The sequence below is a fragment of the Bubalus kerabau genome, chromosome 12, assembly GCF_029407905.1.
Source record: "Bubalus kerabau isolate K-KA32 ecotype Philippines breed swamp buffalo chromosome 12, PCC_UOA_SB_1v2, whole genome shotgun sequence".
NCBI classification, from domain to species: Eukaryota; Metazoa; Chordata; class Mammalia; order Artiodactyla; family Bovidae; genus Bubalus; species Bubalus kerabau.
In genome coordinates this window covers 73,808,117-73,828,370 of record NC_073635.1, presented here as the reverse complement: position 1 = coordinate 73,828,370, position 20,254 = coordinate 73,808,117, and the positions used below count along the sequence as shown (strand labels likewise).

Sequence of the window (20,254 nt, the reverse complement as noted above, 5' to 3'; positions counted from 1 at the left end):
TTCTGAAAGAGATGGGAATACCAGACCACCTGACCTGCCTCTTGAGAAACCTGTATGCAGGTCAGGAAACAACAGTTAGAATTGGACTTGGCACAACAGACTGGTTCCAAAAAGGAAAAGGAGTACATCAAGGCTGTATATTGTCACCCTACTTATTTAACTTATATACAAAGTACATCATGAGAAATGCTGGGCTGGAGGAAGCACAAACTGGAATCAAGATTGCCAGGAGAAATATCAATAACTTCAGATATGCAGATGACACCACCCTTAGGGCAGAAAGTGAAGAAGAGCTAAACAGCCTCTTGATGAAAGTGAAAGAGGAGGGTGAAAAAGTTGGCTTAAAGCTCAACATTCAGCAAACTAAGATCATTGCATCTGGTCCCATCACTTCATGGCAAATAGATGGGCAAACAGTGGAAACAGTGGCTGACTTTATTTTGGGGGGCTCCAAAATCACTGTAGATTATGATTGCAGCCATGAAATTAAAAGATGCTTACTCCTTTGAAGAAAAGTTATGACCAACCTAGACAGCATATTAAAAAGCAGAGACATTACTTTGTCAGCAAAGGTCCATCTAGTCAAAGCTATGGTTTTTCCAGTAGTCATGTATGGATGTGATGAAAGTGAAATCGCTCAGTCGTGTCTGACTCTTTGCGACCCCATGGACTGTAGACCACCAGGCTCCTCATCCATGGGATTCTCCAGGCAAGAATACTGGAGTGGGTTGCCATTTCCTTCTCCAGGAGATCTTTCTGACCCAGGGATCAAACTCTGGTCTCCCGCATTGCAGGCAAACGCTTTAACTTGAGCCACCAGGGAAGACCTATGGATGTGATAGTTGGACTGTAAAGAAAGCTGAGCACCGAAGAATTGATGCTTTTAAACTGTGGTGTTGGAGAAGACTCTTGAGAGTCCCTTGGACTGCCACAAGACCCAACCAGTCCATCCTAAAGGAGATTAGTCCCGGGTGTTCATTGGAAGGACTGATGTTGATGCTGAAACTCCAATACTTTGGCCACCTGATGCGAAGAGACGACTCATTTGAAAAGACCCTGATGCTGGGAAAGATTGAGGGCAGGAGGAGAAGGGGATGACAGAGGATGAGATGGTTGGATGGCATCACCCACTCAATGGACATGGGTTTGAGTAAACTCTGGGAGTTTGTGTGGACTCGGAGGCCTGGCGTGCTGCAGATCATGGGGTCAGAAAGAATTGGACACGACTGAACTGAACTGAAATGAAAATATTGATAATGTATAGTAGGGCCTTTTGAAAGCCTGTGTGCTCTAATTTTAAGTTAAATATGATGGTAACAATTAATAGAGGATAGTGCTAGAGAGGATAGTACTGATTGACAGCTAATCACATATACAGCATTGTTCAAAAGTGTTGAACATATCCAGCATTGTTTCTTACCTGTCTGAGATTAAATATCAGTTTTATCTAATTTTATATTTTTGGCCCATTGCAACCTAATCAATGATCCACTGTGCATGGTTAGTGTGCAGTTCAGCCACGTGCCCCTCCCCTACCCCCATAGTGCAACACTCACACTAGTCCCCGGAGTGTTCAGAATCCCACCCGTCCTGAGGGTGGATGTCACAGCAATACAGATGGTTTTGAGTTTCTAGGTTTCTTGAAATTCCCGTACTTACTTCTAACCAGGCCACAAACAGGTCATGGACTGGCACTAGTGCACAGTCCTCACTGTGAGTATCACTGTCATAGTTCATCTTTTGCAGCAGCCCTCTGAGAATCAAGAAGGCTATCCCCACCTCACCTTTCCAACAAAGACCCTGAAGCACAGTGGGCTTCCCAACCTTAACAGCCCACACTCACCAGGTAGCAGAACTTGAATCCAAACCCAGCCCAGAGGAGCCAGTATTTGTCCCTGACTCCAGTTTGTGCTCCTCCCCTTGTGCTTGTGTCATTTTTTTTTCTTTTTTTTTTAATTATATTTTATTTTTTAACTTTACAATATTGTATTGGTTTTGCCATATATCAACATGAATCCGCCACAGGTATACATGTGTTTCCAACAGTTTGGTTTAGGCCATCAGATGAGGACCTCCTCAAGTACACCTTCTACATTCCACAAACCTCCTTCATCAACACCCATCCTGTTTTCTCCTGGTGATAAGAATCTCCAAGGTCAATGATTCCACCCTGTGTCTTTGGATGCTCTTGGTCCATCCATCATCCCAACAGAAGCAATGGTACAAGAGCAGGAACTATTCATTTTCCAGACAAAGAAGCTGAGATTCAGAGGTTGAGGTGCTTACCCGAGCATGTAACTAAGACTGCGTGGCTGTAGGCTGTCCAGAGCCTATTTTGTCAAGGATGGTGCCATTCTAATGTCCTGGCACCTTGGCTGGTTACTGCTTTCCCACACCCACACTGCTAGTGAGTAGTAAAGGACAGATCAGTGTGACTGACTCCAAAACCAGGGCTTTCTGTTATCCCAGGCTACCTCTTAATATCTCAAAGTTATAAAGTTGAGAAGGAAAGCTTGCTCTCAGTCATCATTTGGTTCATTCCACAAAGATTTACTGAGCACCCTCTGTGCACAGACACTCTGCTGGAAGCCATAATCAGTGAACAGGGCACAGTTCACAGTTCACTAAGTGAGAAAAAGACCACGTGTGAACACTCACACTCAGGGCAGGCTACATGCACAACAGAAAGAACAGGTCCCTTGTTTAAAAATAAGGTCTCTCAAGAGGGTGACACAGGACACTAACCTAGTATGGTTCAGTTTAACACAAGAGGTGCTCAGGGTAACACACAAATCCGAGTTACCTAGGATGGTGACTGATGTTAATGTGACTTCCTAGAAGAGGTGACAACTGGGCTGACCCGGGAGAATGAGGATATCTCCCCTACATGGACCTTCTCCTCTATTTTTTAGACCAGAGGGTATTCAGGAGAATCACTGAGTCATCATTTCGACTTAAACATCAGTCATCAAGAGTTTCCTCCACAGTACACCCTCATCACCTACCTCTAGAGCTGGTGATACATGCCCAGGGGGGACATGGAGATGTGCTGTCTTGACCTCCCTTCAGGGATTCATTGTCCAGCAGCTGTAAGTGCTGCCAGTGGGCAACCTTAAACCACCAGCCCCTGTGGGGGCAGCCTATGTGCAATGATCCATCCAGGTGGAGGTATAAAGGCCTGGTCATTGGATGTGTCAGGACAACCCTGAGGGGCCATCTTCATTCCAGACCCCCATGGGCTCAGCTCAGGTCGTCTGGCCAGTGATCCAGCTTGATCCTTCCCTCTGCCTTACCCTGTTTATTCCCTCCTGATTCCACAGTGTTGACCCCAAGGGCACCCCTGATACACATCCCAGCACTAAACTCCATCCAAGTCTGCATCCCAGAGAACCAGCCTGCAACACATATCAGAAAACATTCCAGTATTGGGGGAGGATTTTTATTGAAAATTACTGGTTATACATGTATTTATAACATTTTAAAATCCCCCAATAAAACACAAAATGGTAGAAACAAGGACCTTTTGTGTGAATGTGGTTACCTATGGTTTAAAATTCACAATCTAATGTTGTCTGACCAAGTGCATTTAAGTTATATGTTAATAACAAAAGAAAACTATATGTCGAACCATATAAAACTGCCACTTTATCACTTATAAAAAAGACTTAATGTTAGCAGTTCCACATGGCTGAATCTAATAAAAAAATCCATTCAAATTTGAAATTTAGAGAACATTATACTTATGAATAGCTCATGGGTAAAAGATATAGTTAATGAATTGAATTAGGAATTAGAAAATACATAATACTATGGCTATCAATGGTGTTGAGTACCAAAACTTGCAGGTTGCAGCTAAAGTGGATCTTAGGGGAAAAGTCAGCTTTATTTATATTAGAAAAATAATGATGTTAATAATCTCTTTTCAATTTAAGAATTTAGAGGAAAAACCTCAAAGTTAAGGAAAAGTTGAAGGAAAGAATGATATGATGAACTGGGGAAAAAAGAGAGCATCAATCAAGCAGAAAGTTGATTCTTTGAAAACAGGAAAAAGTTATGCAAGATTATTTATAAAAAAGAAGGCTAAAAGAAAACTAGAAAGCCAAAAGAACACAGTTAGAGGTGCTGCAGATATTAAACATATAAGATATTGTGAATAAATTTATGCCAATCAAGAAAAACTCACAGGAAATAACTTATCAAAATGACTCTGCGAAATAACACACTGAATAGGAAAAAACATAATTACCAAAAGTTACCCAGACAATGTGGCTACACAACACTGTGAATGTGATTAATGCCACTGGATTATGTGACTAAAAATGGTTATATGGTAAATTTTATGTTATATATACTTTACCACCATTTATAATGTAAAAAAAAAGAAAAAACTAAAATCCTCTATCTAGAAGACAGTCTAGCACATGTCTGTCCTTCATTAGCAAATCCCTTAGAAGGGCTCCTATTCTGAGAAAGCATATTTTCTCTCTTCTCTTTTAGAACATATAATATTGTCCTTCAGTATTTAACCATATATCTATTTTTTGTTGTTGTTGTTGTTACTTAAACTAGGCTTAAACCAGGGCTTCCCTGGTGGCTCAGAGGGTAAAGCATCTGCCTCCAATGCAGGAGACCTGGGTTGGATCCCTGGGTTGAGAAGATCCCCTGGAGGAGGGCATGGCAACCCACTCCAGTATTCTTGCCTGGAGAATCCCATGGACAGAGGAGCCTGGTGGGCTACAGTCCACGGGGTTGCAAAGAGTCAGAAATGACTGAGGACTTCACTTTCACTTTCTTTCTTTCACTTTCATTTTCTTTCACTTAAACTATAGTATATTGTATGTTTTCCTATCAGTTTTCTCTATAGTATTTTAACCAGAGGTCTTTCGGTGGAAAAATGGATCCTAGTCATGTTAAAGGAAGGGTTGACACAAAATAGCAACTTCACATAGTCTTCAAGTAAACTGAATCCCTGATAAAACTGGAAAGTAATGTGTAATTCTGGAAACAGTAAAACACACACACACACACACACACACACACACCTGTGACAACTTCGTCTCAAATCTTAGAAAATGAGTTTGGCTCTGGAGTCTCTCAAGACACAAAACCTGGGAAATGGCTATTATTGGTGGTCTGCACCTCTGATTTGGATTTTTTTTTTTTTTCTAAGTCGCCTCAGTCGTGTCCAACTCTGTGTGACCCCATAGACGGCAGACCACCAGGCTCCCCCGTCCCTGGGATTCTCCAGGCAAGAACACGGAGTGGGTTGCCATTTCCTTCTCCAATGCATGAAAGTGAAAGTGAAGCCACTCAGTCGTGTCCGACCCTTAGCGACCCCATGGACTGCAGCCTTCCAGGCTCCTCTATCCATGGGATTTTCCAGGCAAGAGTACTGGAGTGGGGTGCGATTGCCTTCTCCGCTGATTTGGATAAGAAATAAAGTAATACAACATTTAAGTTAACATAATAAATCCTTTTCAAGAGCTTGAAATCATTGAGTGAAGTTGGAGAACTCACATTTTGTAATGTGTAAATATTTGTTGCTGGTGTAAAACAAGTAGAATATAGTTTATGCAGTGCAACACCTATTGGAAAAAAGCCTTTGGAATAGACATGAACTCATGGTAGAATCACAGTGTTGACTCAAAAATTGTGAAGGCTGAGGGCTGTCCACTGGAAACATTCATAACCACATGGTCACTGTGAGTAATATTTTGCTATCTCTTTTTGAAGTTCACCTGAGGGAGAAAAAGACAAAAACAACATGTTTAAAAGTTTTAAAGTCCTCCTCCTAAGGCAACACATTTCTAGGTTTCCTTCTTCATGTGAAGCAATCACATTACTATTGGAGACACAGTTTTAGAAAACCAGGGCTGTATTTATTCTATGGAGGAAGCAGCCCCATTAAAACCCCCAGTGGGTCTGAACGTAATGCCAAATAACCTGTAGATCTCCTAGATTTCTGATCATTCTGATTCACAGATATGCTTTATCACTACAATAAATTGATAAGCAAAATCATTTTATTCCCTGAAATAAATTAAAAACAGTAACAAAGAGGATAAGAAATCTAGCATCTGAACAGGGTTTGTCATTTTCACACATAAAAGGAGCACGACAAATTTGGATGTTAGTATCAGGTTGCTATCTTTATATTTTATAAACTCAGATTGACAGGCACTGAAACACTGACATATATGTATGAAATATCCTGGTGTTTAATTTGTGCGGCAAAGCAGTTATAGGGCCTAAAGGAATGTGATCTGTGGATAGTGGGTCCCAAGAATGAAGAGAGAATCAAAAGTGCTAACAATGACTCAACCAAGAGACTTCCCAGACAGCCATTTTGCTCTTTTGCATTTCTTTTCCATGGGGATGGTCTTGATCCCTGTCTCCTATACAATGGGGAAGCTGGTGTCCTACTCCACAGCCAATCTTGGGGTTAGAGGAACCCTGAGAAATAGAGTAGGTGGTGGCAGCTCAGAAGAGAAGAAACAGGCCGAATACCTGGCACCTGGAAGAAGAAGGAATATAGTGCACAGGGGAGTTGGCCCAGGACAGAGAAGTGGGCCTAGTTTAAAAGAGGTTTGAGGCCCACGTTGGGGGCCCCTGACATTTTTTACCAATACATCTGAGCTCTTATAGATCCAATTTTTAGTGGTGGAAACATTTCTTGAGAAGGACTCAGAGAAGCATTGTCATTTGGATTGAAACTGAAGAGGCTCTGGGCAACTCACCAGAAGTCTAAGGGACACTCTGTTCCTAAAAATTCCACATTGTATTTAGTTGCATTGAGCATCTCCAGTGCATAGAACAGATTTTGACTGTCTAGGTTTGCAATAGCGTTCCTGTCAAGAAGCAATCGTCTACTAATTCCATGGCTGCAGTCACCATCCACAGTGATTATAGAGCCCAAGAAGAGGAAATCAGTCACCGCTTCTACCTTGCCCCCTTCTATTTGGCTTGAAGTGATGGGGCTGGATGCCATGATCTTAGTTTTTTTTAATAATGAGTTTTAAGCCGGCCTTTTCACTCTCCTCCTTCACTTCAAGATACTGTTTAGTTCCTCTTTGCTTTCTGCCATTAGAGTGATATCATCCACATATCTGAGGTTGTTGGTATTTCTCCCAGCATTCTTGATTCCAGCTTATAACTCATCCAGCCTGGCATTTCTCATGATGCACTCAGCGTATAAGTTTAATAAACAGGGTGACAATAAACAGCCTTGTCGTACTAGTTTGTCAGTCCTGAACCGGTTAGCTCTCTACAGGATTCTTACTGTTGTTTCTTGACCAGTATACAGGTTTCTCAGCAGACAGTTAAGATGGTCTGGTATTCCCATCTCTTTAGAGTTTTCCACTGTTATGATCCACACAATCAAAGGCTTTAGCATTGTCAGTGAAACAGGGAGATTTTTTTCTGGAATTCCCTTGCTTTCTCTGTGATCCAGCAAATATTGGCAATTTGATTTCTGATTTCTCTGCCTTTTCTAAACCCAACTTGAACATCTGGAAGTTCTCTGTTCATGTACTGCTGAAGCCTAGCATGCAGGAGTTTGAGCATAACTTTACTAGTATGGGAGATGATTGCAATTGCCTGGTGGTTTGAACATTCTTTAGTACTGCTCTTCTTGGGAATTGGGATTTGGATTGACCTTTTGCAGTCCTGTGGCCACTACTCGACCATGAAACTTTTGTACTTTGTTTTATGTCCCTGGATGCGTTCCAGTGTCCCTAGTTGATAGTCTATGAGAACTTAAACAGAATTTGTATTCTACTGTTGTGTGAAAATTGTATAAATCTTAATTATATTAAGTTGATTCACGGTGCTTTTCAGGTCTACTGTACCCTTCTACTTTTCTATCTATTCATGCTATTAATTTTTGAAAGTTTAATATTGAAACTCCAACTAAAAATCTTAATTTACTTAAAATTAATTGTAATATATACAATTAATTTTAAGTAAATTAATTCCACATTAATTTGGAACTTTGTTCTGTATTTTCTAAGTCTCCTGTGTTATCATACTTATAATTTAAAAAATAAAGAAAGATATATAAAAAGAAAAAAAATAAATAAACATGTTTGGGCAAAAAAACTACTTCAAGTGTAACTCTTTATCCTCAAAGAAGAATGTGAAAGTTTCATTTGAGTCTTTAAAACAGAAAATGTATCATCTATCAGAGGCTGACTCATTTCACAAACTGGGTTGCTTCAGTTCAGTTCAGTTCAGTCGCTCAGTCGTGTCCAACTCATATGATCCCAGATCTCCTTTATAAAACCTGACCGCAAGTGCATTGTGGGTGCTGTAACAAAGTTATCATGAGAGAGAATGGACTTCACACACAGAACAGAAAAGCACTAGGACATCCACCTTCATAATAAGAGCACTTTCTTACTCTCTTGTTGCTAACATATCCTGCTACCCTCAAACAGCTCTGCATACGAAATGCTATATACTTAAATGTCACTTAAGTTAAGGAGAAAAATAAACCCTCCAAGAATGCTTGAGCCTTACTGGCTGAAATCTGAAGCTATTTCCATTGTAATGGAAGCATTTAAAAATAAAGCTTCTGGTGGGGGTTGGGAGGGCAGGTTAATTGCATACCATCACCCTCCTCCATTTTATTAACCAAGCCATATTTTCTGAATATATCCTTATGTACTCTTTTGGTGAAAAGTAAAAGGAAAAAAAAATTAATTTCATTTTCTACTGCTTGATATTCTTTCTAAAATTACCTGGCTCCTTTCTTTATAACCCTTCTCAATATAATTCTTATAAAGAAAAATACTATTTTTAGCAACTTTTAACTGAAAAGGACTTTGCTTCATGGTCTGAAATACCTGAACTGAATACTGCAAAGGAACTTCAGTGGTTGGGGATCCTTGATTTAGAGTCTCTAAAGCTATCTAGCAGAAGATATTAAGAAGAGGTGGCAAGAATACACAGAAGAACTGTATAAAAAAAAGATCTTCATGACCCAGATAATCATGATGGTGTGATCACTCACACTCACCTAGAGCCAGACATCTTGGAATGTGAAGTCAAGTGGGCCTTAGGAAGCATCACTATGAACAAAGCTAGTGGAGATGATGGAATTCCAGTTGAGCTATTTCAATTCCTGAAAGATGATGCTGTGAAAGTGCTGCATTCAATATGCCAGCAAATTTGGAAAACTCAGCAGTGGCCACAGGACTGGAAAAGGTCAGTTTTCATTCTAATCCCAAAGAAAGGCAATGCCAAAGAATGCTCAAACTACCGCACAATTGCACTCATCTCACACACTAGTAAAGTAATGCTCAAAATTCTCCAAGCCAGGCTTCAGCAATATGTGAACGGTGAACTTCCAAATGTTCAAGCTGGTTTTAGAAAAGGCAGAGGAACCAGAGATCAAATTGCCAACATCCGCTGGATCATGAAAAAAGCAAGAGAGTTCCAGAAAAACATCTATTTCTGCTTTATTGACTATGCCAAAGCCTTTGACTCTGTGGATCACAATAAACTGTGGAAAATTCTGAAAGAGATGGGAATACCAGACCACCTAACCTGCCTCATGAGAAATTTGTATGCAGGTCAGGAAGTAACAGTTAGAACTGGACATGGAACAACAGACTGCTTCCAAATAGGAAAAGGAGTATGTCAAGGCTGTATATTGTCACCTTGCTTATTTAACTTATATGCAGAGTACATCATGAGAAACGCTGGGCTAGAGGAAGCACAAGCTGGAATCAAGATTGCCGGAAGATATATCAATAACCTCAGATATGCAGATGATACCACCCTTATGGCAGAAAGTGAAGAAGAGCTAAAGAGCCTCTTGATGAAAGTGAAAGAGGAGAGTGAAAAAGTTGGCTTAAAGCTCAACATTCAGAAAACTAAGACCATGCCATCCAGTTCCATCACTTTATGGCAAATAGATTGGGAAACAGTGACATACTTTATTTTTGGGGGGCTCCAAAATCACTGCAAATATTGATTGCAGCCTTGAAATTAAAAGATGCTTACTCCTTGGAAGGAAAGTTATGACCAACCTAGACAGCATATTGAAAAGCAGAGAGATTACTTTGTCAATAAAGGTCCATCTAGTCAAGGCTATGGTTTTTCCAGTAGTCATGTATGCATGTGAGAGTTGGACTATAAAGAAAGCTGAGTGCTGAAGAATTGATGCTTTAGAACTATGGTGTTGGAGAAAATGCTTGAGAGTCCCTTGGACTGCAAGGAGATCCAACCAGTCCATCTTAAAGGAGATCAGTCCTGGGTGTTCATTGGAAGGACTGATGTTGAAGCTGAATCTCCAATACGTTGGCCACCTGATGCAAAGAGCTGACTCATTTGAAAAAACCCTGATGCTGGGAAAGATTGAGGGTAGGAGGAGAAGGGGACGGCAGAGGATGAGATGGTTGGATGGCATGACTGACTCAATGGACATGGGTTTGGGTGGACTCTGGGAGTTGGTAATGGACAGGGAGGCCTGGTGTGTTGCAGTCACTGGGGTCACAAAGAATTGGACACAACTCAGTGACTGAACTGAACTGAAAGCTATCTAGAAGAACTATATTTGTTTTATTACTGGGAGACAAGGCTTCTGTCTACAGTCTTTTTAAAAATGATCCCACTTTCACACCATAAAACACTATATTCTCAAAGCACTTAATCATCATCTCTCTCATCTGATCCTTGTAATAACTGTGAAGAAGCTGGCAGGGCTCTAATCCCTGCTCTACACACAGGTGAGGACCTGAGGCTCAGGGACCTTGGGGACACAAGACCACGTGGATCCTAAGTGCCTCCTCCATCTATTCAAACTGGTCCAGGTGCCTAGAGCTAGCACCTTAGGGTTTTATAATTTCTGGTCATATTAGGTGATTTCATGAATAGACAACATGACATCTCTGTTACACACTGGGAACAAAGAAACTTCAGCAAATTCAACCAGGTCTGCTTCATCACAGAACAGAATGAATGGAAGGCATCTACCTTTGTTATGGGCTGAACTGTCCTGTCCAATTTTACAGGTTGAAGTCCTAAACCCCCTCAGTACCTCAGAATGTGAGTATTTGGAGACAGGGTCTTTAAAGAGGCAATAAAGTTAACATGAAGTCATACAGGTGGGTCCTAATCTAATAGACTGGGGTTGTTATAAGAAGAGAATATCAGGCACAGACACACACAGAGGGTAGACCATGTGAGGACAAAGAAGACGGCATCCCCAAGCCAAGGAGAGCGTGCTCAGAGGAAACTAACCCTGCTGACACCTTGACCTGAGACTTCCGGTCTCCAGGGATGGGAGGAAATAAGTTGCTGTTAAGTCACCTATTCTGTGGCACTTTGCATGGCGGTCCTAGCAAACTAATGTACCCTTCAGCTTTATGTATCTAAAAGGTACTTTCTCTGCTATTTCATGGATCATCCAAAGGGGTTAATCAAACAGTGATCAGCTCACCTGAACTTTGTATTTAAAAAAAATGTGACTTCAAGCACCTTTCCCCAGATGTTGGTTTTTTTTTTTTTTTTTTTTTTTCAGATGAATGAATTCTGCTCTATTAGAGTGAAAACCTTGTTGACTTAGGCTAATGTTCCCAGTGTTACAGCTCTAAAGAATGCATTGGTATCTGATGCTTGCACATTCAAAAAACTTATAATCTGACAGCTCACCTAAGATGATGCAGAGGATGCAGAAATAATGAAGATATTCAACTGGGATGAGAATCAAGAAATGTATTTCTTTCCTTAGAGGTGATCTGACCCAGCAGCAGGACTGGAATCCAAGACTGAGGTTCTGCCACTCTGTGAACTTGGGTGATGTCCCCACCTTGGCTACCACATGAAAGGAGCAGTGTTCTCAGACCTGACACAGAACACAGTACCTAGGGTAGCTCTCAGCCTCCCCCAGCAATCGCCCCTCTGTGCTCCCTGGACCAGCTCTGTGACCTTAGGTGAGCCCTGGGCCCACTCTCCTCATCCATGACATGGATAAAAATGTACCATCATGAGATTACGTGAAATCATACATGTGAGAACAATATAAAATGAATTATAAAGAAGTACACAAATGTAACATCATTAGTATTGTTAGAGTAGATGCAGGATTATTAGGCCAGGAATCACGAGATTTCTAATTCTATGACCTAAGTCTGCTTCCAGGTGTATGTTACACTTGATTTAAGACATTCACTGAAAGAACAGATTTCTAATTCTGAGTCTGCTGCAAATTAGCTTAACATCAGTTTTATACATAGGACCACGTTCCTTCTAAGGGGCCTTAGTTTCCTCACCTGTAAAATGAGGGTGTTGAATCCTATTACTTTATATGATCTGGACTGATCTAAAATTCTGTAATCTATTTCTCATTACTCAATGTCTACATAAAATATAATGATAGCATAGGCTTTAAATGAAGCCTGTGGCACATAGGTGGGTACATCTCTTTTTGATATGAAATGCCTGAGGTCAAAAGAACAAAAGGGTTTTGGAGATTCCCAGGTATCTAGGAATCTCTAGGTCTCTAGGAATCTCTAGGTTTTAGGAGGGAAGGTCTGACTGAGAGACATTCTAGTAGATGAAAGCACTCTGTGACTTTCAGGCATAAATATTAGAGTTCTTTATTCAACTTCTCAAGATTTGCACACAATATAGTACTTACATGAAAAGTTCAGAACACAGACTTCCTTGTTTCTAAACCTAGGTATGAATTCCAACTCCACCAGCTCTTCAGCCTGCTCTGTGACCCAGGCAATTTCCTATCCTATGAGCAGTGGAAGGTCCTGCTCTGCATTTCCTCTATTTCTAAGGAGGATTGAGAAGAGACAGTGACAGAGGGAACTTAGACCACATTTTAGACAAATCTTTCATATAGAAGGACTTAAGATACTGGGACATGTTTTCTTTAAGATGTATTTTAAATACTACACTACTAATTATTCTACTCAAAAGTGAAAATCTGGGAAATGCATAAAAGCATGAAGAAGGGAAAATACACAGTTAATTTAATACCCAGAAATAAATTTTCAATGGGTAAGCCTCATAGCATGAAGCTAGAAGTCTCATCCCACCATGAACCACAAGTCCCTTGGACTGCAAGGAGATCCAACCAGTCCATTCTAAAGGAGATCAGCCCTGGGATTTCTTTGGAAGGAATGATGCTAAAACTGAAACTCCAGTACTTTGGCCACCTCATGCGAAGAGTTGACTCATTGGAAAAGACTCATGCTGGGAGGGATTGGGGTCAAGAGGAGAAGGGGACGGCAGAGGATGAGATGGTTGGATGGCATCACTGACTCGATGGACACGAGTCTGAGTGAACTCTGGGAGTTGGTGATGGACAGGGAGGCCTGGCATGCTGTGATTCATGGGGTCGCAAAGAGTCGGACACAACTGAGCAACTGATCTGATCTGATCTGATCTGAAGAACACCAAACCTTTCTTTCCTCCCTCTATCTTCTAATCAACCCAGTCCCACCTTGTTTCAGAAAGAATTACAGGCAGCTGTATGACAATGGCTAAGTCTCTTAAACCAGACCTCAGTTACCATCTCACCTTTGTTAGGAAGGTGTCACATGACCTGAATATTACCCATTGAGAACCTTCTTCACACCATGTACAGTGCATTACACTCCCCATTTCGGAGAAAGTGCTTTGTAAAACTTCAAGCACCATTCTGACTATAGAGTTAAAGTACTGTGAGTTCTTGATTTGTCCTGATGACAATTTCACCTTCTAGACGGTAGAGGAAGCACAGCCTGGCAACTGGACCTAATTCTAAACAACAAGTAATTAGGGATAAAGTGATAATATCAGGTAGACATTTTCCTTACAGATTAGAAAACAGAAGAGAGCTATACCTTTCCCTGGTAGATCCTCCTAGAGCCAAAATATTCTAAACTGTTTTCCCTTAAACTCTCAAATTTCCTGGATATTCTTGATAGCACTTTTAGTACAAATGTGCTGAGCACCAATCAGAATGAATGTGAAGGGTTTGCAAAATGACTTTTCTGTGCTCTCTGAGAATTTGAACCCACTGTCCAAACTGTGGAAAGTCCAATCTGACATCTCTCTCTCAGGCGCATTTGTGCACACACAGAGGAGCACACACATCCACCCCACCCCCAAATCTGCTGCAGAATCTCGGCAGACCTGCCTTCAACCTGCAATGTGTTAAGACCCAGCCATGAGACTTCCTCTGTGGAGACTTATAAGGGCACAGAGTGCTTGTTATCAGACCACCAGCAGAGATTGTGAAGATTGAACCCTGGAGACAAACTTTAATTACAACTCCCCACAGCGAGCTCACCTATTTCACCCTTTCAGTGAGGGCAGTGACCTCAGCTTCACCCAGTTGTTGCACCATCTTGTAAAACAGGCTGTTTTCATTCTGGAGCAAATTATGTGGCTCTCCACCTTCTCTATATATTCCTGAATCCAAAACCTGTTAACAGCAGAAAGAAATCCATTAGCATACAATATCTCTCAGTACCATATTATAGCCCAGACAATATTTCAAAAAGGGGCAGGACAGGGAGAACAGACAGACTCTGTGTGGGTGGTAGGACTGCCTGGTGTTTAAATGGTCTGATTACTGTTTTACTGGGCAGACAAAGGCCTCACCTGACTTTTAATATTACAATATTATAGGAAAGGAAGAAAATGAGTGTTACACTAGGATTACTGGCACTCTGTAGCATCTTATATTCTGTCCAGGGTATTTGGGATTGTTATCATTAGTTAGTGCATTTAGCTCTTAGGCTCTGAGCTTTGAGGCAATTTATACAGATACACAGAGTTGGGAAATATCTTGATTGCAGAAAATGAAGCTGCATTTATCTAAAAAGTAGGGTGATGTTATACAAACCAGAGGGCAGAGCCCTGACCACAAATTAAATGTCAAGTTGATTTGAGAGTCTGAGCAGTATTTAGGGAAAAAAGAAAACACGTTTAGAATTTCTTTCAGGTCCTGGATTATGTCAGCTGCTAAGAAGAACAGAATCCCTTGTCTGTGAGGTTGAGATGATTCTAGAAGTTGGCTGTGGTTGTGGTTTATTCTTCTGAGAGTGGAAGGCTGGCAAAAAGAGCTGATACAGAAGCAGCTTTTACAGAATTGCTCTGCACAGAAAAATTCTCTAGAAATCCAGTTTTGTCTTTGGTAAGACTAAAGAAGCAAGCAAGAACTAGAGCTCCGAATTCCAGTGATCTCAGCCTGCAGAGAACATGGGGCAGCCCAGCCTAACTGCCTAGGACCTGAATCTGTAGGATCTGAATCTGTTTTCACAAATTATTAATATATTTTTAATTTGTTTCTCCCTCTTAAACCACCTGCCTTTCACCCCTTTTATTGCTCATTAATAAGTCTGCTAAATGGAAATTGAAAAGGAGAGGAAGGGGCTCTTACCTCTGCCTTTCTACTTATTAGTTACTTTGGTTAATGGTTCTGGAGAGAAAAAAGTGTCTGAAATAAATGGCCCAAATGACATAATTATAAAAACAGTCCTGATGCTAAGAAGTACTCAAGTCTTCATTTAGGTCATGTTTAGAGTACATGTATCTTAAGAGAATATGCTGGATGGGCTTCCTGGTGGCTCAGTGGTAAAAGAATCTGCATGACAATGCAGGAATCACATGTTCAATCCCTTCTCCTGTAAGATCCCACAGGGTGCAGAGCAACTAAATCTGTGGGCCACAACTATACAGCATGTGCTCTAGAGTCTGGGAGCCACAACTCCTGAGCCCATGTGTCACAACTACTGAAACCCACGTGCCTAGAGCCTGTGCTCTGCAACAAGAGAAGCCACCACAATAAGAGGTGTTCACACTGCTCAAAAAGAGCTCCACTCACTGCAACTAGAGAAAAGCTTGTGCAGCAAGGAAGATCCAGTACAGCTTAAAATATATAAATTAAAAAAATTAACTTTTTAAAAAAGAAGAGAATATTCTGGAACTCTAAACGAGATACAGGTTGTTTTTCCACATCTAGGTATTTCAATTAATTTCATCCTTTGTATTTAATTGGAGACATTTATTAAGTCTCATGAAGGCCATTTTCCTGTTAATCATTTGTTTACTATTGTGGATCATTGCTAAGAGCAGCGTTCTCAAATAAATACAACAATAATTTAAACTGTCTTATCCACATAATAATTTAAATGTTCTGTAACTTGGCATACCAATTTAGATGCCCCAAATGTGCAATTTTACTTAAGCATAGCATAATAGAACATAACTCTTTTCCCCATGTTGAATAAGAAAAACAGCAGTTTTAAAACACTGGTCTCCATACATCTATGGTCAATTAATCTATGAAAGAGTAGACAAGAATGGAGAAAAATACAGTTTCTTTGGTAAACAGTAATGGGAAAGCTGGACACTGAAAATAAATGAAATTAGAACACTCACTCATGCCATACACAAAAATAAAGTCAAAATGGTTTAAAGACCTATTATAAAACTGAGCACTATAAAACTAAAGGGAAGCACAGGCAAAAGACTCTTTGACTACATTGCAGCAAATATTTTCTTAGTTCACTCTCCCAAAGCAAAAGAAATAACAGCAAAAACAGATGGGACCCAATCAAACTTAAAAGCCAAGGTTCACGTCAGAGGCTACAAGAGCTGAGATGGGACACAGACTAAGAAAAGGCCAGAAATAGAAATTTATCAACTTAGCCTTTATATTTACTGGTTTGATCAAAGAGTCTAGATATTTCAGAACAAATAAACACAAAGCAAATCCAAATTCTCTTTCTGTACAGAAAAATAGGTAAAATTTTGAATTTTTAACATCTTTTATAAGAAAAGGTTCCTATAATTTTCCTCTGTCCCCTCTCTTCCTGTAACCCAAGTTAACCTATAAACTAAATCACACATTCAAGTTGCTACAACAACAATCCCTGAACCCCAGGACCTCTCCTGGAACCCCAAACTTGAATGGCTTATCAAGTTCTAACATTATGTTGTATGAGTCAGTCAGTTACATAAGCTCAATGAAGATGTGTTCATCAAGCTGTTTGTGTGCAGATATTCCCAGTAGCTGTCCTAGACATAAAAATGAAATGGACCCACTGTAAGATAATTTCATCCATTTTCACTAGCAGGATGTTATCAGTGATGTAGATGAGTACATGGAAATGCGGGGGACAGGAGAGGGTGGAGGAAAAGCCTGATAAGAAAGATGCTGGGAAATGATGACAACAATAGAGATAGATCCCACATAGCAATACGGAGAGTTGTGAGGGGAAAGACCGGAGAGTCAGACCTCTGTCTTTGGCCACCAGGTGACGATACAGGACAGTTGTCCAACCCTGGAAGGTGGATCCCTCATTGTTAAAATGGTGCCTGTAGTTTTCTCAGTGACTGGACAATGTGGTAAGTATTAACTCAAAATCATTTCTTAGGTCTTGAAATAATAAATCATTCTCTCACTGGGGGAAAAATGAATGCTGGGTCATAGTCACCTCCACAGCTGCTCTCTCAAAACTGTTGCTTTTGCACATAAGCGACCCCTTCATAAAGTATTTCTCCTCCCTGACTATGCTTTCTACCTCAGTGTTAATTATCTCTCCTCTGAAAACTTGAATGAAATCTCTTGGCATGTTTTTGAAGGAGTTTTTGTCTTCTCAAATGTTCTAATTGCAGCCATGCAGGTTTATGAAAGAAAAGTTTCATGAAGGTGAAAAACAGAATTTAAGTAAAACTGTAGTTAGGTATGAGCTATTTTGGGCTTTTCAGGTGGGGATGTTAAAACAGTTTTGGTTTTCTCTTCTGTGAGAAAATTCTAATAAGAGGTTTGTGTTGAGGAAGAAACATAAAAAATATAGAACCATAAATTGACTACAAACAGAAGAGGTGGGATCTGAGTTTCTTAGTTCTGCTTTTGGTTCTTCATTATTCATTGCCAAAGGATACTTTAACTAGAGACAGTGAAAATGTTGACCACAGACAACAATACTGTTAGAGCAAGTGCAGCTTGTCACAGGCTCCCTTTGCTCATGTTACCAGGGAGAATCCGGGTGATATGAAGACTGCAGTGAGCAGAGACTAGAGGGAAGGGCTGTGCTGCTGGCTGCAGAAAAAGCAGGTCATGAGCACCCAGCTAATCCTGAAAACTACAGGAAGAACCCTCTAGTGTAGAGAGAGTGGTGAGTCAGGATAAAGAGCATTTCTAATTTGTCTGTCTTGCTCCACTGTTTTGTGGCAACAGAGAAAGTAAGGAAGATTATATTACTATCACTATGACTCCATCATGTTTAATAAATATTGAGAAAACTTCTTTGTGAAATAGAATTCCAAGCCTGACATATTAAAGGTGCTTAATGACTCATTGGAAAAGACTCTGATGCTGGGAGGGATTGGGGGCAGGAGGAGAAGGGGACGACAGAGGATGAGATGGCTGGATGGCATCACTGACTCGATGGACGTGAGTCTGAGTGAACTCCGGGAGTTGGTGATGGACAGGGAGGCCTGGTGTGCCGCAATTCATGGGGTTGCAAAGAGTCAGACATGACTGAGTGACTGAACTGAACTGAACTGAACTGAATGAACCAAATCACAGTAAATCCCTTTGGAAAGTCAACAAATAAACAAAGCTATTAATTAGGTCACATTTGTTTCCCAACATGTCCTTTCTCTGATTTACTTATAGTGAACAAAACTATATCCATCTAGATATGTCCATCTAGAAATCCATTTCAAAATTTTTGATAAAAGTGACAATTGGGAAAATATATAAATGTCTAAGTTTGAGATTAATTATATTCTATCTCTATGATGAAATTTTAGGCAGCTATTAAGAACCAAGCTATGGAAAATTAATAAATGACATGAGGAATTTTAAGAATAAATAAAAATTCTACTAATAAAATAATTTGTTTTGCATAAAAATTTATTAAGCTGGCTCTAGTGATACCCAAATAATATTATAGTATTAAACAACTGTTACTTTCTGGTAGTGAGTATTTTGTAATCTTCCCTTTATGAGATTTTCTTTTATTTCCCTATTCTACTTTGCACATTTATTGCTTTTTTATAACAAAAATATATTATTATGGATTAAATTCAATTAGAAAATAAAATTTAAAAAATCCATCTATCTTTGTGCAGAAGTATTCACTTGGGCAACAAAATGTAATTATTACACCTTCAGTTTAGTTCAGTTGCTCAGTCATGTCTGACTCTTTGCGACCCCATGAACTGCAGCACACCAGGCCTCCCTGTCCATCACCAACTCCCGGAGTTCACTCAGACTCACGTCCATCAAGTCAGTGATGCCATCCAGCCATCTCATCCTCTGTCGTCCCCTTCTCCTCCTGCCTTCAATATTTCCCAACATCAGGGTCTTTTCAAATAAGTCAGTTCTTCAGATTAGGAGGCCTAAGTATTGGAGGTTCAGCTTCAACATCAGTCCTTCCAGTGAATATTCAGGACTAATCTCCTTTAGGATGGATTGGTTGGATCTCCTTGCTGTTCAAGGGACTCTGAAGAGTCTTTTCCAACACCATAGTTCGAAAGCATCAATTCTTTGGTGCTCAGCTTTGTTTATAGTTCAGCTCTCACATCCATAACATGCCTACTGGAAAAACCATAGTCTTGACTAGATGGAACTTTGTTGGCAAAGTAATGTCTCTGCTTTTTAATAAGCTATTTAGGTTGGTCACAACTTTTCTTCCAAGGAGCAAGCATTTTTAATTTCATGGCTGCAGTCACCATCTGCAGTGATTTTGGAGCCCGCAAAAATAAAATCTGTCACTGTTTCGACTGTTTCCCCATCTATTTGCCATGAAGTGATGGGACCAGATGCAATGATCTTAGTTTTCTGAATCCTGAGTTACACCTTAAGCAATAGGACTTTATGGTGACAACCCTGTCGGTTATGCCCTTCGTCAACATCTGTCACTTCCCGAGCTATTCCTTGAGGCCGGTCACCCGCCCTCTGGAGCATCAGTCTTTGCAACAGATTCATTCATCTTTATGTCTACGTTAGAGCTTCCAGAACAGACAATCACCTGTTTTCCCAAAAGGAATGAGTTACAGTCATCCCTCAGTGTGGGTGCAGTTCCAGAACACTGGAATGAAGTGAACATGGCAGTAAAGTGAGTCATATGGATGTTCTGGTTTCCCAGAGCACACAGAAGTTATGTTTAACTACACTAGCCTACCAAGGGTGTAATAGCATTATGTCTGAAAAAACAATGTACAGACTTTAACCTAAAAGCAATGCATTGCTAAAAAAATACTAACCAATAGAGGAGACTGCAACAAGTCAGAG

At 40.3% G+C, this 20,254-nt stretch overlaps 1 protein-coding gene across 1 annotated transcript in view; it reads right to left on the bottom strand.

Moving 5' to 3' along the window:
• Window positions 1–3,223: 3,223 nt before the first annotated feature.
• The window catches only part of LOC129624656 (ATP-binding cassette sub-family C member 4-like), a 161,707-nt gene continuing 144,676 nt past the window's right edge, over window positions 3,224–20,254 (bottom strand). Inside the window, 2 exon segments of the mRNA XM_055542816.1 lie at window positions 3,224–5,738; window positions 14,291–14,425. Of these exon segments, the coding sequence (XP_055398791.1) occupies window positions 5,631–5,738; window positions 14,291–14,425 (243 nt within the window). The 3' untranslated portion in view covers window positions 3,224–5,630.